Genomic DNA, 20,705 nt, shown 5'->3' with positions numbered 1-20,705 from the left:
TTTTTTTTGTTTGTTTGTTTGTTTTTTTGTTTTTCGAGACAGGGTTTCTCTGTAGCTTTGGAGCCTGTCCCGGAACTAGCTCTGTAGACCAGGCTGGTCTCGAACTCACAGAGATCTGCCTGCCTCTGCCTCCTGAGTGCTGGGATTAAAGGTGTGTGCCACCATTGCCCGGCTTGCAACCTGTATTTGAATATTGTTGGTGTCTGTAGTGACCTCCTAGGGGTTTTTGTTTTGTTTTTTGGTAGGACTCTGAGCCCATCTTTTTGTCCTCTCCCTGAAGAGGACCACTGAGGATTAATCCTAAGAGCAGTGCTGCAGCCCATCTGCACCTCTGTCCTCCTCAGCTCTCCCCATGCCAGGTTCAGCACTGTCTATCCTGGTTCAGGACCATCCCAGCCCTCTGCTGCTCCCTGCTGGGGCTGTTGCTATTGCCTAAGTCCACACTCACCTCCGGTTTATATCAGCAAAACCGGAAGCCTGGTTATTGGTGTGCTTACTACCTAAGATGCCTCCCTTGGCCACCTCCTCCCTGCAGCTCCAACCCTCCACCCCTAGGAAAAATGCTGAGGGACTCCAAGGTTGCTGCTGCACACATCTCGGTTGTTTAATGGGTCAGGATCGGTTGGAGTTCTTATTCTTAGGTCCGTGGCTCCTGTGTCTTGGGGCCTGGCTTGTTGGGGCATCAGGCGGAGGTAGCGACCTGTTTTGTCCCAGGACCCACAGATGGCCAGAGGGTGTTAGGCTGCAGGTCATGGCCGCAGGATCTATGTTCCTTGGGAGTTGCATTTGCCGCTGCACTGTCTGCTTTATGCGGTAACCACCCCTGACTGGGTCATTTGACTCATGTTGCCGCTGACCGGTCACCGTCAGGTTCTGGCCGTCCACCCGCACCATCAGGTCGTCCGGAGCAAAACCGTGGGCATCCATCTTCATCTGGAAACTTGTATTGGCACGGCCGTTGCCCTGCACCACAGGCATATCATCTTTGAGCAGCCGCACGGGTAGTGTGACCGCTTGATTTTGCTCAGCCAAAGCCACGCTGGGACATCGGGACGCTACCCGGTTCTCCCCCGGTTCTTGCTGCCCGGTGGAGAAATGGTTCCCTGCCCGCTGCATCCGAGAGAGCAACTGCTGAGAAGGGCACGAGGGCTCCCCCTCCCCCCATCCTCTGGGGGACCGCCCACTCTTCGCATTCCAAGGGGCAAAGGCTAGCAGAGATCGAGTCAGCTTTGTCCAGCTTTGTCCGTCGTCCTCGAGCAGCAGGTCATTAGTGATCTAGTCTCCCACTGATGCTGTTATCCCGGACCATGCTCCTCCCTGGGCGCTTCTCCATCTACAGCAGAGGGCAGGAGGCTGTGAAGGAATTGGTTCACCTGAATATGCGGGATTTTCAACTCCACCCCAGGTTGAGCAACAAGGTTGGAGAGGTCTGCCCTGCCCTCTTAAGAATCAGGCCTGGGGCAAGGAAGGTTGTTTCCCGGACCGAAAGAGAGACCTTCTGGGTCTTTGTGAAAGAACTGGACCCAGACCTTTCATAGTCCTGAACTAACAGACGGAGAAGAAAATGGCTAATTCTCTGGCTCACCACCACCACCACTGGGGAGGCAGGGAAAAGATGAGAATAGGCGGGGAGGAAGGGAATGATTAAGGAAATTTGTTCAGCTTTAAAGCTGGGTGAGCCATATTTGCCTGTTCATAGAACAAAAATGGGGACCATTCCATGCCCACCATATCTGCAGCTTGACTGGCGGCACTGACTGACTGTCTGTTTTTGTTTTTTGTTGTTTTTTTTTTGTTGTTGTTGTTTTGAGACAAGGTTTCTCTGTAGCTTTGGAGCCTGTCCTGGAACTCCCTTTGTAGACCAGGCTGGCCTCGAACTCACAGAGATCCGCTTGCCTCTGCCTCCAGAGTGCTGGGATTAAAGGCAAAGGCATGAGCCACCACCGCTCGGCCTTCTCTGGTTTTTTTAATTCGCCCGTTTACAATCTCAGTATTTCAGTCCGTCAGTTTCTCTCTCTCTCTCTCTCTCTCTCTCTCTCTCTCTCACACACACACACACACACACACACACACACACAAACAATCCCCTAGGCTGGGATTGTTTCATTCTTTACCTCAGCAGCATGACTCACAACTACGCCTCTGTTCTTTTGAAAATAAAATGTTTCTCTTTAACACCAACCTAAGTACAGAAAAAGCCGAATGTCAAAGATAGTTCATCTGTGTCAACACCACACAGCACAAAATGTAGAATTCTACATTTCATCGCTATTGGAGCTACAATTCTGAGTCACTGGGGTAGGCTTTGGCAGTGTGGGAGCCAACCCTGGCCCAGGCCTGTTCTTCCACCTATGGATTTCAGAAGGGCGGAGCCCACAAATCCTTCAGACTGCCAGTGTTCCGGGGTTCCTCTTGTTCCCAAGAGAACAGCAATTATAACTATCCCGGATAACTTTAAAAAAAAAAAAATTAGAAAAAATTAGCGGTCAACCTAGGGTGCTCAATCGAGCAACATTTGGTTGTCTGTAACCAAGAAACAGGACCGAAGTCCGGAAGGCCAAGGCGTGGAGAGCGGCAAGAGACGACTACGACTCCCATGGTGCGCCGGGGCAGCGACGCCTGCGCACTGTGCGCCGGTTGCCCATGCGGCCCTAGGGCTGGGAGCGCGGCGCCGCTCCGCTGCGGGGGAGGCCATGGCGGAACCTTCCCAGGCCCCAAACCCGGCCCCGGCCGCGCAGCCCCGGCCCCTTCAGTCCCCGGCCCCTGCCCCAACTCCGACTCCTGCGCCCAGCCCGGCTTCAACCCCTACTCCGGCTCCTACTCCGGCACCAGCCCCCGCCCCAGCTGCAGCCCCAGCCGGGAGCACTGGGACTGGGGGGGCCGGGGTAGGAAGTGGGGGGCCGGGCAGTGGGGGGGATCCGGCTCGACCTGGCCTGAGTCAGCAGCAGCGCGCTAGCCAGAGGAAGGCGCAAGTCCGGGGGCTGCCGCGTGCCAAGAAGCTTGAGAAACTAGGGGTCTTCTCAGCCTGCAAGGTGGGGGCGGGGCCTAGGGTGAAAGGGGCGGGGCTTGGGGGCATCCATGGGCTTGGGTGGGAATGGGGGCCAAGCTATAGTTTCAGAGCCGTTCCGGCGCTTGGGGTACAACATCAGCTGACTGATCCTTCCGCCTCCAGGCCAATGAAACCTGCAAGTGTAATGGCTGGAAAAACCCCAAACCCCCCACCGCACCTCGAATGGACCTTCAGCAGCCAGCTGCCAACCTGAGCGAGCTGTGCCGCAGCTGTGAGCACCCCTTGGGTAAGGCAGGCAGTGTCTTTAGCGCTGGGGCCGAGGGCAGGTGCTAGGTCCTATTTGGACAGGGTGCATAAGTACCGTAAAGCCTAAGACTTCCTAAGGAAAGAGTGCGCCGGGAATGTATGTGTATGTCCCACGGAAAGAAAAGGGAAGTCTGTCTCCCAGAAGAAGCAGGGAACTCCCAAGGGCTGGTGTGAGAACTGAGAACATTGGGTCTCCCTGTCCTTCAAGGATTGGAGGATCAAAGGTGTGTCTCAGGAGGAGATGCAAGAATTAAGCCCTTCTTCTGTTCCTCTCAACCCTAATGTAACCATCTTGCAGCCGACCATGTATCTCACCTGGAGAATGTATCGGAGGATGAGATTAACCGGCTCCTGGGAATGGTAGTAGATGTAGAGAATCTGTTCATGTCTGTTCACAAGGAAGAGGACACAGACACCAAACAGGTCTATTTCTACCTTTTCAAGGTGAGCTTGCAAAGAGAAATGGGCCGAGGCTTTGGTGTGAGATGGGAATCTGACTCTGAGCTTGGCTACCCCTCTGTCTCCCCACTCCTCTTCCTTACAGCTCTTACGGAAATGCATCCTCCAGATGACTCGACCAGTAGTGGAAGGATCCCTAGGCAGCCCCCCATTTGAGAAGCCTAACATTGAGCAGGTAGGACGGGTTGGAAAAGCAGACCTAAGGGGCAGCATAGGGGTAGAGTCTGTTCTTCCTCAAGCTGAGAACAGGAGAGAGGCTCAAAGAAGAGACACCGTGTTTGCTGACCTCTCAGGGTGGGCGTGGAAGTTGGAAAGGTCAGGGTTTCCAAGAGTGAGGGGAAAGCCTTGACTTGTATTTGAGATGCCTCTGCTGGCTGTTCATGCCACCGTCTGCTTTTGTCCCCCTCCCCGCTTCTCAGGGTGTCCTGAACTTTGTGCAGTACAAATTTAGCCACCTGGCCCCCCGAGAGCGGCAGACAATGTTTGAGCTCTCCAAGATGTTCCTGCTCTGCCTTAACTACTGGAAGCTGGAGACCCCTGCTCAGTTCCGGCAGCGGTCCCAGTCTGAGGATGTGGCTACCTACAAGGTTAATTATACCAGGTGAGCCCAGGCAGGGCCTCACAGGGGGAGGCTTGTATGATCCATGGGTGGTCTCCACCCTCATCTCCCACTCCACCTCCCCCAGATGGCTCTGTTACTGCCACGTACCCCAAAGCTGCGATAGCCTCCCCCGATACGAGACCACCCATGTCTTTGGCCGAAGCCTTCTGCGATCCATTTTCACTGTCACCCGCCGGCAGCTACTAGAAAAATTCCGCGTGGAGAAGGACAAGCTGGTGCCTGAGAAGAGAACCCTTATCCTCACTCACTTCCCCAAGTAAGGCTCGGTCTGGCCTGTTGGGATTTTACCCCAAATTCATGTCCTCGCTGTTGTCCCTTTTTTCCAGGAAGGCTTCCTGGATTGGTCCCTCCTCTCCCTCCATGGGCCTTCTGGGATCTGGGTGTCTACCTGGCAGATTTGCCCATGGCCCAGAAGCTACTTGCTAGTATGTGCTAGTCTGGGGATGGCAGGTACATGGCCCGAGCTAACTCTACCCCCTCCCAACCCCCTGTTAGATTATTACTAATAGTTTCCTATGGGCACCTGGATGCAGCCTCAGAACCCCTCCCTCCACAGGGCTCCAAGAAGTCAGAGTTTACGTTTGTGCTGAAATCTTTTCCCGTCTCTGTTCTAGTCCTTTCTATATCCTTTTGCCTCTATTGTGCCTCTCTTTTCTCCCATTTGAATCTGGGTCAGAGCTCCCTATTCAAAAACCTTTGCTGGAAACAGGCGTGTGAGAGCGAGAGGTGGCAAGATTGGGTGATTCTCAAACCATTTTGATACAGAGGTGGAGTAAGGGAATTCAGGTGACTGGGTACCCTGCCTGGCCACACAGCATAGGGTGGCATCAGCTCAGACCCCTTCTCCTGTGCCATCCATCATGCCATGAATGGGTCCCTCACCTCTATCCTGGTTGTGTCCTGTCCTTTTATTTTCTCTTAGTGGTCCTCAGCAGGCAGGGAGCTGAGACTCACTCTACATAATAGGCCTTCCCAGACAGCAGAAGCTGTTGTCTCCTCTCACTGGCTCCCACCCACTGAGAACAGGGGCTGGCTGGCTGGCGGGCCTCTCATCCCTCTGGGGTCTGACCCAGGCTACTCCTGGTTGAAGTCTGGAATTGTGGGACAGTTGTTCCATCCCCACAGGTTTCTATCTATGCTCGAGGAAGAGATCTACGGGGCAAATTCTCCCATCTGGGAGTCTGGCTTCACCATGCCACCCTCAGAGGGGACCCAGCTGGTGCCCCGACCAGGTACGTTGCCCCATAGCCCTGCAGGGTCTCCTCGGTCACCCTGGCTGGCCTGCTGACCCTGGGATGACAGAGTGGTAGGGTGTGGTAGCAGTGGGAAGATACCTTGGGGCTCAGAAAGGGCTGACGGGGCCTGGATCCTTCTGAAGACCTCACCACACCCTCCACTCCCGTCCTTAATTTTTTTTCTCATGCAGCTACAGTCAGTGCAGCGGTTGTTCCCACCACCCCCATCTTCAGTCCCTCCATGGGTGGAGGCAGCAACAGCTCCCTGAGCCTGGATTCCACAGGAGCTGAGCCCATGCCAGGTGGGTCCTTGACCCGACCTCTCACCCCCATTTACCCTTCCCTCCACATTTCCTGCTATCCCTGGGTGACCTTGTCAACTTCCTCAGTAGGGGAGAAGAGGAAGCTTCCTGAGAACCTCACCCTGGAGGATGCTAAGCGGCTCCGTGTGATGGGTGACATCCCCATGGAGCTGGTCAATGAGGTCATGCTGACCATCACTGACCCTGCTGCCATGCTGGGACCTGAGGTAGGCAGCCCGGGCCTGCTGATCTGTCAGGGAAGGGACCCTCACCCACCTGAGGCCCTTGCTTACTACCGCTCTTCCGCCTAGACGAGCCTTCTTTCAGCCAACGCAGCCCGAGATGAGACGGCTCGCCTGGAGGAGCGTCGTGGCATTATTGAATTCCACGTCATCGGCAACTCTCTGACGCCCAAGGCCAACCGGCGAGTGCTGCTCTGGCTCGTGGGGCTGCAGAATGTCTTCTCCCACCAACTCCCACGAATGCCCAAGGAATATATTGCCCGCCTCGTCTTTGACCCGTGAGTCCTTGGAATTCCCCATCCTTCCACACTGGACACCCTCCCTCTCCCAAGGCTCAGCCTTTCAGGGTTGAGGGACCTGGGGAGTGTGGAAAGGACAGGTAAACCCCATAACACCCCCCTTCCCTCTTAGGAAGCATAAGACTCTGGCCTTGATCAAGGACGGGCGGGTCATCGGTGGGATCTGTTTCCGCATGTTCCCCACTCAGGGCTTCACGGAAATTGTCTTCTGTGCTGTCACCTCAAATGAACAGGTCAAGGTGAGCACAGTGACCCTACCCCACTACCTGCTTCTGAATTTGGACCAAGTCAGCCAGAATGGCAGAATGTCTGTGCCCCAGAGCTTCTTGTAGTGACCAGACATTTCCACAAGGTGGCAGCTCTGCCTTGATAACTGAACGTTCAGGAAACACCTGTTTAAAAAAAAAAAGTACCAAAGCATGGGCTGGCTATGGTGGCCCATGCCTTTAAACCCACCACTAGAGAGGGAGAGACAGGAGGAGCTCTGTGAGTTTCAGGCCAGACTGGCCACAGAGTGAGTTCCAGGACAGCCAAGACTATTACACAGAGAATCCCTGTCTCCAAAAACAAACAAACAAAAAAGATACCCAAATCAGCCTTTTTTTTTTTTTTTCCTTTTCTGGTGTTGGGATGAAACATAGGAATTTGTGAGCACCAAGCAAGAACTCTACGACTGAGTTCTGACCCCACCAAGATAGATAGATAGATATACACAGGTTTCCCTGTGTAGTCCTGACTGTCCTGGAACTCAGAACTTGCTCTGTAGACCAGGTTGGCCTTGAACTCTCAGATCACAGAGATCCACCTGCTTCTGCCTCCTGAGTGCTGGGATTAAAGGTGTGCACCACCACCACCCGGCTCACAAGCAAGATTTTTAAGTGAACCTTTGGGGACTTGTTGTTTCAGAGAGGGTCTCATATAGCCCAGTCTGGCCTTAAGCACACTGTGTAATCCAGGGGACCCTAAACTTCTGACTCTCTGGTCCCTGCCCCCAGGGCGCTGGATCACAAGGGCACACCACCATGCTAGGTTTTATCCAGTTTGGGAAGTTGAACCCAGGTCTTTGTGCATACCGAGCAAGCAAGCATTCTACTAAGTGAACTACACCCTGGGACAAAAACTTTTTAAGTGAACTGGCTTCTTCCCAGGGAAATTTACAAGCATACCTTGGGAGAGTTGATAACTATTAGAGTTACTGAGAGCTAATAGTCCCAGCTTCGGTCTTTTTCACAATAAGCTATTTCAGGCTTCTCGCTCTCCTGTTTTATATACCTGTCTGTGTGGTCTTGACATGAGTGAGTTCAGGGTTCAGATGCTCATGAACAGTCCTCTGTGACCCTTTCTGTTCTTCCCCTCGGTTTTGAAGCCCCAGCACTGGGGCCAACAGGCTGTGTTGGATTGGAACCCAGCCCTGCTTCGTCTCTTGTAAACTGACCTCAGACTGTTCTTTGTGAACTATGTTTCAAGGGTTTTTGGTTTGGTTTGGTTTTTTAGCTTTTTTTTTTCTTATGAAATGGGGCTTTTAATAACTATTCATGTACAGACTGAAGGATGGGCCTGTGAAGAATCAAGTGTGCTGAATGTGGCCCAGAGCCACATTATCTAGAAACCTTCGCTTTTCCTCCATAAACCCTGGTCTCCCCACACAGGGCTATGGCACGCATCTGATGAACCACCTAAAGGAGTACCACATCAAACACAGCATCCTTTACTTTCTCACCTATGCTGACGAATATGCCATCGGCTACTTCAAAAAGCAGGTGCGCTGTGGTCTCACCATACCTGCTGCTTGGGGCCCAGGTTTGGGTGCACAGCTTCCAGTAGCAGAGTCCCTTCTTGTCCCCTGTTGCACCTGTCACCAGTGAGGAAGGGCCTCCCTTCCTGTTTCCTCTCTGCCTCTCGCCACCCAGTGAAGAACAGGGCCAGGAATCGGAAGGTGCTGCTTCAGGGGATTGGAGGAGGTGCAGCAGCCGGGCTGGAGCCTTTCTGGAGGCAGGTTGAGCTCTCACTGCCACAGGCGTGTTTAGGGATGCAGGAGGAAGCTTGCCATGTGTCTCTCAAGTGCTCCTGAAGAAGTGACTGCGAAAGTCAGAGTCCTTGCTGATGGATTGGGTCTTAACTATCCGCTCACCCAGGGCTTCTCCAAGGACATCAAGGTGCCCAAGAGCCGATACCTGGGCTACATCAAGGACTATGAAGGAGCGACGCTGATGGAGTGTGAGCTGAATCCCCGGATCCCCTACACAGAGCTGTCTCACATCATCAAGAAACAAAAAGAGGTGAGTACCGTATTCATAGGGATTTTGTGCGTGTGCATTGGTCGGGTATAAACGTGCAGAGGCATGTACCGTGCGTGTGTTTAAGTGGAGGAGACCGGCCAGATCTTGGTTCTCGTCCTGCTTCTTAGGAAAAGTCAAAAGTAAATGTCACCATGGCCTTGGGGGTGATTGGACCCGAGTTGGCCCCTCAGACCTTTGCTTTCTCAGATCATCAAGAAGTTGATTGAGCGCAAACAGGCCCAGATCCGAAAGGTCTACCCTGGACTCAGCTGCTTCAAGGAGGGAGTGAGGCAGATTCCTGTGGAGAGTGTCCCTGGCATTCGTGAGCAGGGGCCTTGGCTGAAAGGGCAGGAGGGCATTCTTGGGTGTGGGCAGGCATTCTTAGGGCTGTTCTCTCCCCCTTTGCAGGAGAGACAGGCTGGAAGCCAATGGGAAAGGAGAAGGGGTAAGTGTTTAGGGAATGAACATGGGAATGAGGGCGAGGGAGGAGGGACAGAAGGACTCACACCTCAGACTTGGCATATTCTATTCCAGCAAGGAGCTGAAGGACCCTGACCAGCTATACACGACCCTCAAAAACCTGCTGGCTCAGATCAAGGTGGGAGGCCAGGCTCTCTTCAGGGGTCATTGAAGTGGGTGGCAGTCTTGGGTTGGGCAAGTTGGCACTGTGAGCCTGTCCCCAGCTCAGCTCTTCTCTCCAGTCACACCCCAGTGCCTGGCCCTTCATGGAACCTGTGAAGAAGTCAGAGGCCCCAGACTACTATGAGGTTATCCGCTTCCCCATTGGTAAGGACCCTCCTGCCTTCATTTTCCCAGCGTGTGCCCCCATATCTGTGCCTGCCCGTGTTGAGTCAGGTACCCCTCCAGGACCCACCGTGGTGGGTAACCCCAGCTATATCCCTTCACCTCTTAAAGGCATATCCCTTTTCTGTGACCCAGACCTGAAGACCATGACAGAACGGTTGCGCAGTCGCTACTATGTGACCCGGAAGCTCTTTGTAGCTGACCTGCAGCGGGTCATCGCCAACTGCCGGGAGTACAATCCTCCAGACAGTGAATATTGTCGCTGCGCCAGTGCCCTGGAGAAGTTCTTCTACTTCAAGCTCAAGGAGGGGGGGCTCATTGACAAGTAGTCCCCAGCTGGGCTCTGCAGTGTCCACCTCAGTCTCGTCAGATCCATTTGGGCGTTCCTGGCCCCCCTCTCCCTGCCTCAACAGGAGAAGCTCCAGCCATGGACCCCAGATCTTGCAGACTCTTCAGCCAGCAGGCACTCCCAAGCCTGCAGCTCTGTTCCTGCCTTCATTGCATCTGACCTTGGGGAGATGTCTGGTCTGGGACCAGCCCCTTGTGGAATGTCTGGTGGCCAGGGAATGGACTGCTCAGCCCTGGTCCTTCAGAGCTATGCAGGCTGGCAGTTCTGAGCCTGATTCAGGTGCCCGTTTCCAGGGTCAGGGCTATTCATCGATCCGCCTTGGGATGGAACAGCCCAGGCTAGAGGAGCCATGAGGGGCTGTGGCTCATCCTACACTGTCTTGTCCATCTGTCCCCCAGGGCTGGGGCACCAGGACCATTCATTCCTTGGCATTAATCCCTTGGAGGGAACAATAAAGCTTTTTTTTTTTTCCCCTGTGTGATTGCTTTTGGTGGGGTGGGGTGTAGCTTCAGATTTAGTAGACTGACCTTTGCTCCTCCAGTCCTTCCTCCTGGCAACCTGGAAGCCTAACTTCAGGCTGGACTGGGGCTGCTGACCCTTGTAATTCCTAGGAGTTATGTACCTGCCTGGCTGCCACCCCTCTCCTCTTCTCCCAATGGCTTCCAGCCTGTCTCATGTACAAAGGGGGAGTAAGAACTTGCCCATCCCGACTCTGGGGTGGTCCTGGTCCAGTCAACCAAGGTCTGAACCTCCATGCCTTTCCCTTAACCCAGCTGGGGAAAAGGGTTTGAGGACCAGGGCAGTGAAAGTACACTCCTCTCAGTAACTAAACCCCACCCCATCCTATTTTTATTTGTGGCTGGGAAGGGATGGGTTGGGCTCCGGCTCCTCTGGCTCCTCCCCTTGTTTCAGTTTCATTTCTAATCACTGAGCTGCCCGCCCCGGGCTTTCCAGAACTCCAGAAGGCTAAGCAGAGGCCAGGCTGGTTTGCTCTCTCCCCAACACGGTCATCCCAGTTCTGGCTGCAGCAGGTTCCAGGTGGGTCTCCATGGTGTGCCACCCCACCTCCCTGAGAAGCTTGGAGTTCCAGGCACAGGACAAATTCTGCGGCTGATTGTGCTGTCTGGGACGGGGGGGGAGGGGCTAGAAGGCAGGGGTTCTGATAACCTCTGCCATTTCAGAATGGAGCTGCGGCCCTACCAGTGGGAAGTGATCTCGCCTGCTCTGGAAGGCAGGAATATCATAATCTGGTTGCCCACGGGCGCTGGCAAGACCCGGGCAGCTGCTTTTGTGGCCAGGCGGCATCTAGAGACAGTAGACGGAGGCAAGGTGGTGGTGCTGGTCAACAGGGTGAGTGGTCTGCCCTTCCCACAGCAGGGTCTCCGCTCGTCCTGACCGTTCTTGGTCTCTTCTAGTACAGCGCTGCTGGGTCTTCTCACCTTGGTTCAGGACCCAGCAATGTCCTGATGGGTCACCTTACTCCCAGCTTCCCCCACCCCAACCTCCAGTAACTGCCATTTCCCACCCCCACCACAAACCAGGCTCCNCGCCCCCCCCCCCCCCGCATTCTTTACTCCCAGGTACACCTGGTGAGCCAGCACGCTGAGGAATTCAGGAACATGTTGGATAAACGCTGGACCATGGCTACCCTGAGTGGGGACATGGGACCACGAGCTGGCTTTGGCCTAATGGCCCGGAGCCATGACCTGCTGATCTGCACAGCAGAGCTCCTGCAGCTGGCGCTGGTCAGCCCAGAAGACGAGGAACACGTAGAGCTCACAGGTGAGGGCAGGGCCCTGTGAACACCTGTGGATCCGGTCATTGTAGGAACGAGAGTGGGCCTCATTGCCAAGGCCGAATCCTGTTTATAAAACCTGCTCCCGGGCAAATAAGCCCCTTCCCCAGCTGAGCCTGCTTTACTAATCTATAAATTGAAGAGAAGCCATCCCCGCCTGCTCCTTGTCTGGGGCGCAGCCCGAAGTTAGGAAGGGAGAGGGGGAAAAGAGTGGGGACCTCACAAAGCAAAAACTGCTGGAAGAGGTGCCAGGTGTGGCTTACAGCTGTCCCTCATGCGCCCCCAGAGTTCTCACTGATTGTGGTGGACGAGTGCCACCACACCCACAAGAACACGGTCTACAACCTCATTCTGAGCCGCTACTTGGAACACAAGCTGCAGAAAGCAAAGTGCCTTCCCCAGGTGCTGGGGCTCACGGCCTCCCCAGGCACCGGCGGGGCCACCAAGCTCCAAGGGGCCATTGACCACATCCTACAGGTCAGTGGAGCCCCTGCTGCCGGCCTACCACAGATCCACTAGGGGACCTCCTTGCCTGCCTGGCCTCTCCCCAGCCCTATAACCCTACCCTTCCTTCTGTGGCTACACCGATCTCTTCCAGGGTCTCGAGCCCATTGTGCTTGTGGGAGTTCTTTTTTTTTTTTTAAATATTTATTTATTATGTATACAATATTCTGTCTGTGTGTATGCCTGATGGCCAGAAGAGGGCACCAGACCCCATTATAGATGGTTGTGAGCCACCATGTGGTTGCTGGGAATTGAACTCAGGACCTTTGGAAGAGCGGGCAATGCTCTTAACCTCTGAGCCATCTCTCCAGCCCCTTGTGGGAGTTCTTGAACTTACTATTCCTTTTGCCTGGAGTGCCCAGCGAGCAGCTCTGTCGTTGTCACAGTCTCCCCCTGGCCGTCCCCACTGCTTTGTTATAGCAGCAGCTTTAGAATTTTCAGAGTTCATTCTTACTACCTAATGTGTTTCCATTATGTATTCTTAGCTATTTCTCAATGGTTTCTTCATGGTCGTGTCCATCTAAGTTCCTCTCTCACACCAGTACCTAGGATATTAGTAACTCAGGACACATCTTCAAACATGGAAGAAATAAACCCCAACTCCCAATGCCCCTGCTTTAGGCTCTTCCTGTTCTTAAGCCAGGACTCCGCCTCCTCAAAATTCTGCCTGACCCCTCTTTCCAATGATGCCTATCACCTCCAGCTCTGTGCCAACCTGGATACATGGCGCATCATGTCACCAGAGAATTGCCGCCCCCAGCTGCTGGAGCACAACCCGAAGCCCTGCAAGCAGTACAACCTCTGCCAAAGGCGCAGAGAGGTGCGTGAGGAATCCCTGGGCAGGCTGGGGTCCGGTGCAGAGTTAGGGAAGCTCGGCTTGGGCTCTGACTCCACCTCCTGCAGGTCTTGTCATTTCAGGCCGTTTGCCTGTACCTCTGTGCCGCCACCTCTCCTTTCTGTGTTCTGTGCTTTGAGGCACATGTAGTCCGCGTCCATAGCCTACTGTTGAGATTGGCTCATGGTACTGCCAAGACGTGAAGCTGGGGCACTTGGTGTCGAGGCTGGATCGGTTCTCCTCTTCAATAGTGGCACTGGCTGATGTCTGTAATGGCAGGGCTGAACCAGGGTTCGACATCACTGTGTCCAGGCTACAGGGCAAAGGCATAATTGAGACAACAGAAGCACTCCAGCCGCGATGCTACTTCACGCCCAGCAGGCCAGCCCTTTGATGTTCTCACTCCCAAGATAAATTGTACCTCCATGGTACCCAACTCTGCCATATTATGGGAATCCCCTCATCCCGTCATTCCTCCCTTCTCAGGACCCTTTTGGAGACTTGCTAAAAGAGCTTATGAAACAAATTCACCAGCAACTAGCGATGCCTGAACTGAGCCAGCAGTTTGGAACACAGACTTACGAGCAGCAAGTAGTGGAGCTGAGCAAGGCTGGTGAGGAGCAGTTCGGGAGGTTCTGCCTTTGAGGGTGGAGCTTCTACACTCGTGGTCTAGGTGGTCTAGGTGGACCATTTAGGAGCAGAAGAACCTAGGAACATTGACCCTGCGTCCTTTGCTTGCAGCCGCTGAGGCAGGACTCCAGCAACGGCGGGTGTATGCGCTCCACTTGCGGCGCTACAATGACGCGCTGTTGACCCATGACACCGTCCGCGCACGGGATGCTCTTGACTTGTTGCAAGATTTCTACCACAGGGAGCGCGCCACGAAAACCCAGATGCTGCGTGCGGAGCGCTGGCTGCTGGAGCTGTTCGATGGTGAGCCATAATGGGGTGAGAACTGCTAGAGCGATCCAGGTCAGTTAGGGAGGCTGGGACTCTTTATTTTCCCAACCAAAACCCAAGGCTGCTGGTATGACAGACTTGTTGCCTCAAGTGTGACAGTTTGCAGCAGAAAAACTAATTCAGGTTATAAACAGATATTTTAACTTAGTACACTAATTTGCTAAGTGGGGTGAGGAAGGCGTACATTCGTGTGGGCACGTGGGCCACAGCAGCACTCTCGTGGAGGACAGAGGACAACTTGCCGAAGTTTGTTCTCTCCTCCTAGTGTGGGTCCTGGGGATTGAACTCAAATGTCAAGTGTTTTTTTTTTTTTTTTCCTGAGTCATCTTACCAGCCCTCAACCAAGATTTATTTATTTATTTATTTATTATGTACACAATATTCTGTCGGTGTGTGTGCCTGCAGGCCAGAAGAGGGCACCAGACCTCATTACAGATGGTTGTGAGCCACCATGTGGTTGCTGGGAATTGAACTCAGGACCTTTGGAAGAGCAGGCAGTGCTCTTAACCGCTGAGCCATCTCTCCAGCCCTCAACCAAGATATTTTAAAAACCACTTAGGGTGGTTCCACGGGTAAAGGGCTTCCCATGCAAGCGTCTGGTACCCTCTTCTGGCCTGACAGAATATCGTATACATAATAACTAATACACATGTGTCATGGTACACATACCCATGAACACATGCCATGTACATACATGATAATAAAAAACGAAAATTTAAAAATAAGGGTTGAGAGTGATAGAAAACACCTGACAGGGATCTCTGGTGGGTATGCGCATGCGTGTACACACACACACACACACACACACACACACTCACACTCTCTACAGAAAAATCTGGCTTGAAGCTATTCTGGTATCAAGGATAAGTTTGAAAAGCTCAAAGACCAAACAGTGGTGACCCGCACCTTTAATCCCAGCACTCAGAAGGCCGAGACAGCCAGAGCTCTGAGTTCAAGGCCAGCCTGGTTTACAAAGCAAGTTTCAGGACAGCCAGGGCTCACAGAGAAACCCTGTGGGGGTTGAAGAAAAAAGAAAGAGAAAAGCTTCAGGGTGGGGCTGGGGTGCAGTCTAATGGTTAGAGCAGTTACCTTGCATGCACAAAGGCCCAGTTTGGTTTCAAGTGAAGAACCCATGACTGTAACCCCAGGATTTAGGAAGTGAAAGCAGGAACAGAAGTCGTCCTTGGCTACGCAGTGAGTTTGAAGCCAGCCTGAGTTACAGGGGAACCTGTCTAAAAGAACTAAAACTACAGTTTCCAAGGCTCTACCTGTAGCCAGCTGGCAGTGAGTCACGCCTTAAATCCCAGCAGAGGCAGGCAGATCTCTGTGAGTTCGAGGCCAGCCTGGTCTACAGATCAAGTTCTAGGACAGCCAGGGTTACACAGAGAAACCCTGTCTCAAAAAAGCAAAACAAAACAAATGTAAAAGGTTCTAGGCGAGAGTGAGAATGAGTGGCAGTCTGGGGTACATGAACAATGGATTCTGTACTCACTGTCTTGTATAAGGCTGGCCTTGATAATGAGAGGAAACTATGTCCTCAAGTGTGTTCTTGGAATAGCTCAGGGGATAGACAGGAGTAGGTGTCCTCCTATCCTTCTGTCCCTGTGAGAGCCCTATCTACATCCAGGCCTAAGCCCCTTGCCTCTGCCCCTGTTTTGGTGTTCCCAGGCCATAAGAACGAGCTGGCCCAGTTAGCAACTTGTGGGCCTGAGAATCCGAAGTTGGAGATGCTGGAAGGGATCCTGCTGAAGCAATTTGGGAGCCCCAACCACCCTCGGGGCATCATCTTCACCCGAACCCGCCAGAGTGCTTACTCCCTCCTGCTCTGGCTTTGGCAGCAGCCTGGCCTACAGAAAGTGAACATCAAGGCCCAGATGCTGATTGGAGCAGGGAATACCAGCCAGAGCACACACATGACCCAGGTGTTTGGTTTTGGTTGGTGGCTTTTCATAGGGAAGGGGGGGGGGGGTCATCAGCACGGAGTGATAGCAGAAAGGCTGGGGGAAGGAGGGATTGAATCTTCCTAGAGCTGAGATGACAGAAATCACCCTGTCCTCCCCAACCCCCACCTCTAGCCTGGCCTAAGGGCCCCAGGGAATGGAGTAGGAACCCTGGGGGCGAGGAAGAGACTGAGTTCTGTGGTTTCTCAAGACCGAGGGTCAGGCCCTTGAGACACCTTGTGGGAGAACTGAGGTTAGCTGGGTAAACGGGGACTTTTAGGAGTCACTGGTGGTAGGATGCTTGCCTAACAAGCCCAAAGCCATAAGCCAGGTGTGGTAATGCAGTTTGCTCCCAGCGACCAGAAGAGAGACAGTAGAAGCCTTAGGAGTAGAAGATCAAGGCCATTCTTGGCTACACCAAAAGTTCAAGGCCAGCCTGTGATTCTGGAGAATCTATCTTTTAAAGGGGGGGGGGGCGGGGGGCGGGGAGGAGACAGGGCAGGAGAAAGAGAAAGAATGTGTGGCCCTAGGGATTGGGGTCACCAGGGAAGATGGACAGGGTCTTGGGGACTCTGAGTGGTTTGTATAAACCTTCTCTCCACCAATCCTTCCACAGAAAGGCCAGCAAGAGGTGATCCAGGAGTTCAGGGATGGTACCCTGAACCTTCTAGTTGCCACAAGTGTGGCAGAGGAGGGGCTGGATATTGCCCAGTGCAATGTGGTGGTACGCTATGGGCTCCAGACCAATGAGATCTCCATGGTCCAGGTACTCTAGGGCCCTCCTCTCCACTGCCACAGTCCTGGAAGGAGCCGCCAGGGACCCCAGCCTACTCCTGACTGACCTTTGCCATTCTTCCCAGGCCAGGGGCCGAGCTCGAGCTGGGCAGAGCGTGTACTCCTTTGTGGCAACAGAGGGCAGTCGGGAGCTGCAGCGGGAGCTGACCAATGAGGCTCTGGAGGTGCTGATGGAGCAGGCCGTGGCTGCAGTGCAGAAGATGGACCCCCAAGAGTTCAAGGCCAAGGTCAGCAGACTCTGACTGCACCCACACACTCCTGGGGTCCACTCCCAGCTTATCCAAGGAACTTTTATACCATGCAGAGAAAGATGAGGGCCAGGGTCATGTTACCGGAGAGGGTGGTGCCTGTCCTCCACATAACCTTAGAAACAGGCCTCGTCCTAGGTTTGCCCTTATGTTTGGTTACCACAGCAAGTTTGAGGCCAACCTGAGATACATGAGAATCTGTCTTTAAAAAAGGGGGGCGGGAGCCGGGCGGTGGTGGCGCACGCCTTTAATCCCAGCACTTGGGAGGCAGAGGCAGGTGGATCTCTGTGAGTTCGAGACCAGCCTGGTCTACAAGAGCTAGTTTCAGGACAGGCTCCAAAGCCACAGAAAAACCCTGTCTCGAAAAACCAAAAAAAAAAAAAAGAAAAAGAAAAGGGGGGGCGGGGAGGGAGGATTGGGGTGGTGGACAGTGGTGGTGCAGGCCTTTAACCTGAGCACCTGGGAGGCAGAAGGCAGGTGGATCTCTGTGCTTTTGAGGCCAGCCTGATCTACAGTATGAGTTCCAGGACAGCCAGGGCTACATAGAAACCTTGTCTCAAAATAACAGAAAAAAAAGGTGGGGGTAGGGGTGGGGACAGATACTTTGTGTTTCTGAGAGAGCTTCTAGAAACAGACAGAAGGGAAACAAAAACACAGGCAGATGATAAGATTGGAACAAGGCACTGAGTTTAGATTCCTAGACAAGTAAAAACCTGAGGACATCAAAGGGTTCCTGTGATCTCAGCTCTGGGAAGACTGAGGCAAGTGAGGCAGGTATCTCTGGGCTTCCTGGCCAGCTGGGTCAGGGAGCTCCTGGCTCCAGGTTCAGTAAAGGACCTTGTCTCAAAAACAAAACAAACAAAAAAAGTCCCTTCTGGGTCTAGGTACAAATGCCCTAGGAGCTTTCCTGAGGTTGGGTCCCTTGCTGTCCATGTCATGTCTTCTCCCCACTGCCCCCCTCCCTGCCCAGATCCAGGACCTGCAACGGGCAGCTCTGGCTAAGCGAGCAGTGCGCGCAGCCCAGCGGGAGAGTCAGCAGAGGCAGTTCCCAGCGGAGCACGTGCAGCTCCTCTGCATCAACTGCATGGTGGCCGTGGGCTACGGAAGTGACCTGCGGAAGGTGGAGGGCACCCACCACGTCAATGTGAACCCCAGCTTCTCGTGAGAGCTGTGGGAGGGCTGGCAGGATGAGGAAGGACTTTTGCAAGGTGGAGGGAGGTGGAGGAGGCTAAAGAGCGTTTTAGCAGCAAGCAGGTTTTATCCATAGTCCCATCTCACAAGCGAGGAAGCAGAGGGGCAGTGTCTGTCTTAAGCTTCCGTGGTCATTGTGAGATTGAAAGAGAACTGGAATTTAGGATACAAAGAATTTAGCTACAAACTAACCTCTTGGTCCTACACACTTTCAGGACATTCAAGACAGGTCCAACTGTCAGGTGAGGTGGCTTGGATAATGATTTGAGCCTAGGAGTTCAGAGCCAAGGCAATAGAAAGGCCTCCATCGCTTAAAAACAAAACAAACCAGAAGCTAGCTGGGTAGCTGGGTATGGTGGTAGTGGTTTGGTGGTTATACATGCCTGTAGTTCAGTACCTGGGAGTTCAAGGTGTTATCCTTGGCTACACAGACAGTTCCAGGACAGGCTGGACTCAAAAAGAGGAGGGTCCTAGAAGGGCCCTGGACTTCATAGTGAGTTAGTTTCAGGATAGCCAGGGCTACATAGAGAGAAACTGTTTCAAAAGATAAATAAAAAAAGGGGGGGGGGAGGGTGTAACTCTGTTTGGAGAAGGCTCTCCTAAAATACGCAAAGCCCTGTGGGTTCTATCCCCGGCACCTGGGTGATGGTGCACACCTGTAATCCGGCGCTCTGGAAATAGAGGCAGTAGGATCAGCAGAGCAAGGCTACCCTCAGTTACACAGCAAGTTGGAGGCCTGAGCCTGATTCCCAGATCACACGGTAGAGGGAGAGACTCCCAGAAGTTGCCTTCAGACCTCCGCAGGAGCTTGGTGGCACACACACACACACCTTCCTGATCCGTCATTCACATACTAAGTTACAGAACTCCCCCGCTCGCTAGGCCACCCCTGCCCCATTCTACCTCCTACCTTACTTCCGCTTACAACAGTCATTAAGTACCTGTTTACTGACGCCGCCTGTGTGTCAGGTCGCAGCACCAAGGTTCTTCGCATGGGTTCCATTTGAGGGAGCATTTCACCCAGGTAGGAGAAGGAGGTTGGTGGGGTTTGAACATGGGAAGATGAGTCTAGGCAGAGGTGAGGGAGCCTAGTCATCCTGAGAGGGAGATGGGAGTGATGGGATGCAGGAAGACCAACCAGGTCACGGAGCATCTTGAAGGTTGGGCCTGGAAGTTAAACCGTCATCCAGGAGGCAACGAGGAGGCTCAGGTGCACACTGAACCAGGGAATGTCAGGGAGAATGGATGTTTCTAGAGCACTCTGTCAGGTGAAGGGAGGTAGCTTGGGGTTGGAAATAAGGAAGGAGGAGATTCATAAGGAAACTTGAAACCCTCACGTGGGAGTCAAAAAGTTCCCAAGCTTGGGTGTGGGAACGGGGTGCAAACGGGGCAGGCAGACCCTCTGAGGTCTCGACTTCCTGGTTCTGGGAAGTTCTGTATCTTGACAGGCAGAAAACCCTGCTGCCCTGGCAGGGGCTCAGCCAGCCACAGGGCCTGAAGTCTGGGGTACAGGAACTCCAGAGGGCGCTGTTTACCTCATCCCCTCTAGGGTCTACTATACCGTCTCCCAGAAGCCTGTGGTCATTAACAAAGTCTTCAAGGACTGGAGGCCTGGAGGGACCATTAGCTGCAGTAACTGTGGGGAGGTAAGTGAGGGGCTATCACTCAGGCCAAGAGCCCTCAGCCCCAGACGCCCTTGATCTGGGAAAGAGACCCTCACACAGAGTGGCAACGAGTCCTGCCATGGGTGACCCACAGTCTCTGCTCTAGTCCCGTCTTCGGGAGCCCACTGCATGATGGCATCAGGTGGTAGAAACCCAGATGTTGACTTTTGTCCCACCACTAGGTCTGGGGCTTGCAGATGATCTACAAATCAGTGACCTTGCCGGTGCTCAAAATCCGAGGCATACTCCTGGAGACCCCTCACGGGAGGATCCAGGCCAAGAAGTGGTCCCGGGTGCCCTTCTCAATACCTGATTTTGACATTCTACAGTACTGCGCCCAGAACCTGTCTGATCTCTCCCTGGACTGACCACTTGTGGCTGTAGTACCTAGCCCAGACTGCAGGGGGCAGGATAGCCCAGCAAGCCATTCCCCTCCCCCTGGGTAGTACACTGGTCAAGGGTAGGGGGGAACCTTTATTTTGCCACAGATAATCTTTGTTTTTTTTTTTTAATAAATCTTTATTTATTGCATATACAGTGTTCTGCTTGCATGTATACTTACAGGCCAGAAGAGGGCAGCAGATCTCATTACAGATGGTTGTGAGCCACCACGTAGTTGCTGGGAATTGAACTCAGGACCTCAAGCAGCCAGTGCTCTTAACCTCTGAGTCATCTCTCCAATCTCTCCAGCCCCCCACAGATATTCTTTTTTTTTCTTTTTCTCCCTCTCTCTTCTTTTTTTTTTTTTTTTTTTTTTTTTTTTTTTCGAGACAGGGTTTCTCTGTGGTTTTGGAGCCTGTCCTGGAACTAGCTCTTGTAGACCAGGCTGGTCTCGAACTCACAGAGATCCGCCTGCCTCTGCCTCC

At 53.3% G+C, this 20,705-nt stretch overlaps 3 protein-coding genes across 4 annotated transcripts; 2 read left to right on the top strand and 1 right to left on the bottom strand.

Annotated features, from left to right (window-relative positions):
- Nucleotides 1-36: 36 nt before the first annotated feature.
- On the bottom strand, nt 37-1,197 carry Hspb9 (heat shock protein family B (small) member 9). Its single transcript, XM_050156846.1, has one exon. It carries the CDS (start codon nt 1,114-1,116, stop codon nt 613-615), a length of 504 nt encoding a protein of 167 aa, XP_050012803.1. The 5' UTR covers nt 1,117-1,197; the 3' UTR covers nt 37-612.
- Nucleotides 1,198-2,627: 1,430 nt separating this feature from the next.
- Nucleotides 2,628-10,377, top strand: Kat2a (lysine acetyltransferase 2A). Of its 2 annotated transcripts, none has more exons than XM_050156821.1 (18): nt 2,628-3,032; nt 3,173-3,296; nt 3,615-3,760; nt 3,861-3,950; nt 4,195-4,376; nt 4,462-4,653; nt 5,523-5,629; nt 5,824-5,934; nt 6,025-6,161; nt 6,246-6,454; nt 6,588-6,714; nt 8,125-8,235; nt 8,611-8,754; nt 8,962-9,076; nt 9,163-9,199; nt 9,289-9,352; nt 9,456-9,540; nt 9,694-10,377. In XM_050156821.1, exons 1-18 carry the CDS (start codon nt 2,694-2,696, stop codon nt 9,885-9,887), a joined length of 2,514 nt encoding a protein of 837 aa, XP_050012778.1. In that variant the 5' UTR covers nt 2,628-2,693; the 3' UTR covers nt 9,888-10,377. The 2 variants fall into 2 exon arrangements, with proteins under 2 accessions (XP_050012778.1, XP_050012777.1); XM_050156820.1 differs by having other exon boundaries at nt 6,022-6,161.
- Nucleotides 10,378-10,789: 412 nt separating this feature from the next.
- Dhx58 (DExH-box helicase 58) lies at nt 10,790-20,370 on the top strand. The gene is made up of 13 exons (XM_050156830.1): nt 10,790-10,945; nt 11,089-11,257; nt 11,488-11,689; nt 11,989-12,179; nt 12,910-13,026; nt 13,528-13,654; nt 13,783-13,974; nt 15,670-15,923; nt 16,558-16,707; nt 16,802-16,963; nt 17,955-18,145; nt 19,725-19,821; nt 20,022-20,370. The coding sequence occupies exons 2-13, from the start codon at nt 11,090-11,092 to the stop codon at nt 20,205-20,207; spliced, it is 2,037 nt and encodes a 678-aa protein (XP_050012787.1). The 5' UTR covers nt 10,790-10,945; nt 11,089; the 3' UTR covers nt 20,208-20,370.
- Nucleotides 20,371-20,705: the final 335 nt, after the last annotated feature.

This window comes from Alexandromys fortis, unplaced genomic scaffold (genome assembly GCF_014885135.2).
Source record: "Alexandromys fortis isolate MF-2015 unplaced genomic scaffold, M_Fortis_MF-2015_v1.1 scaffold_31, whole genome shotgun sequence".
NCBI classification, from domain to species: domain Eukaryota; kingdom Metazoa; phylum Chordata; class Mammalia; order Rodentia; family Cricetidae; genus Alexandromys; species Alexandromys fortis.
This window is presented reverse-complemented; position numbering and strand designations above follow the sequence as displayed.

Coding starts and splice junctions, on each gene's coding strand:
- Dhx58 (XM_050156830.1), top strand. CDS start 11,090: ATGGAGCTGCGGCCCTACCAGTGGGAAGTGATCTCGCCTGCTCTGGAA. Junction 13,655..13,782: donor AGTGGAGCTGAGCAAGGCTG/GTGAGGAGCAGT, acceptor CTTTGCTTGCAG/CCGCTGAGGCAGGACTCCAG. Junction 16,964..17,954: donor CCCAAGAGTTCAAGGCCAAG/GTCAGCAGACTC, acceptor CTCCCTGCCCAG/ATCCAGGACCTGCAACGGGC.
- Hspb9 (XM_050156846.1), bottom strand. CDS start 1,116: ATGCAGCGGGCAGGGAACCATTTCTCCACCGGGCAGCAAGAACCGGGG.
- Kat2a (XM_050156820.1), top strand. CDS start 2,694: ATGGCGGAACCTTCCCAGGCCCCAAACCCGGCCCCGGCCGCGCAGCCC. Junction 5,935..6,021: donor AGGAGCTGAGCCCATGCCAG/GTGGGTCCTTGA, acceptor CAACTTCCTCAG/TAGGGGAGAAGAGGAAGCTT. Junction 9,541..9,693: donor GGTTATCCGCTTCCCCATTG/GTAAGGACCCTC, acceptor TCTGTGACCCAG/ACCTGAAGACCATGACAGAA.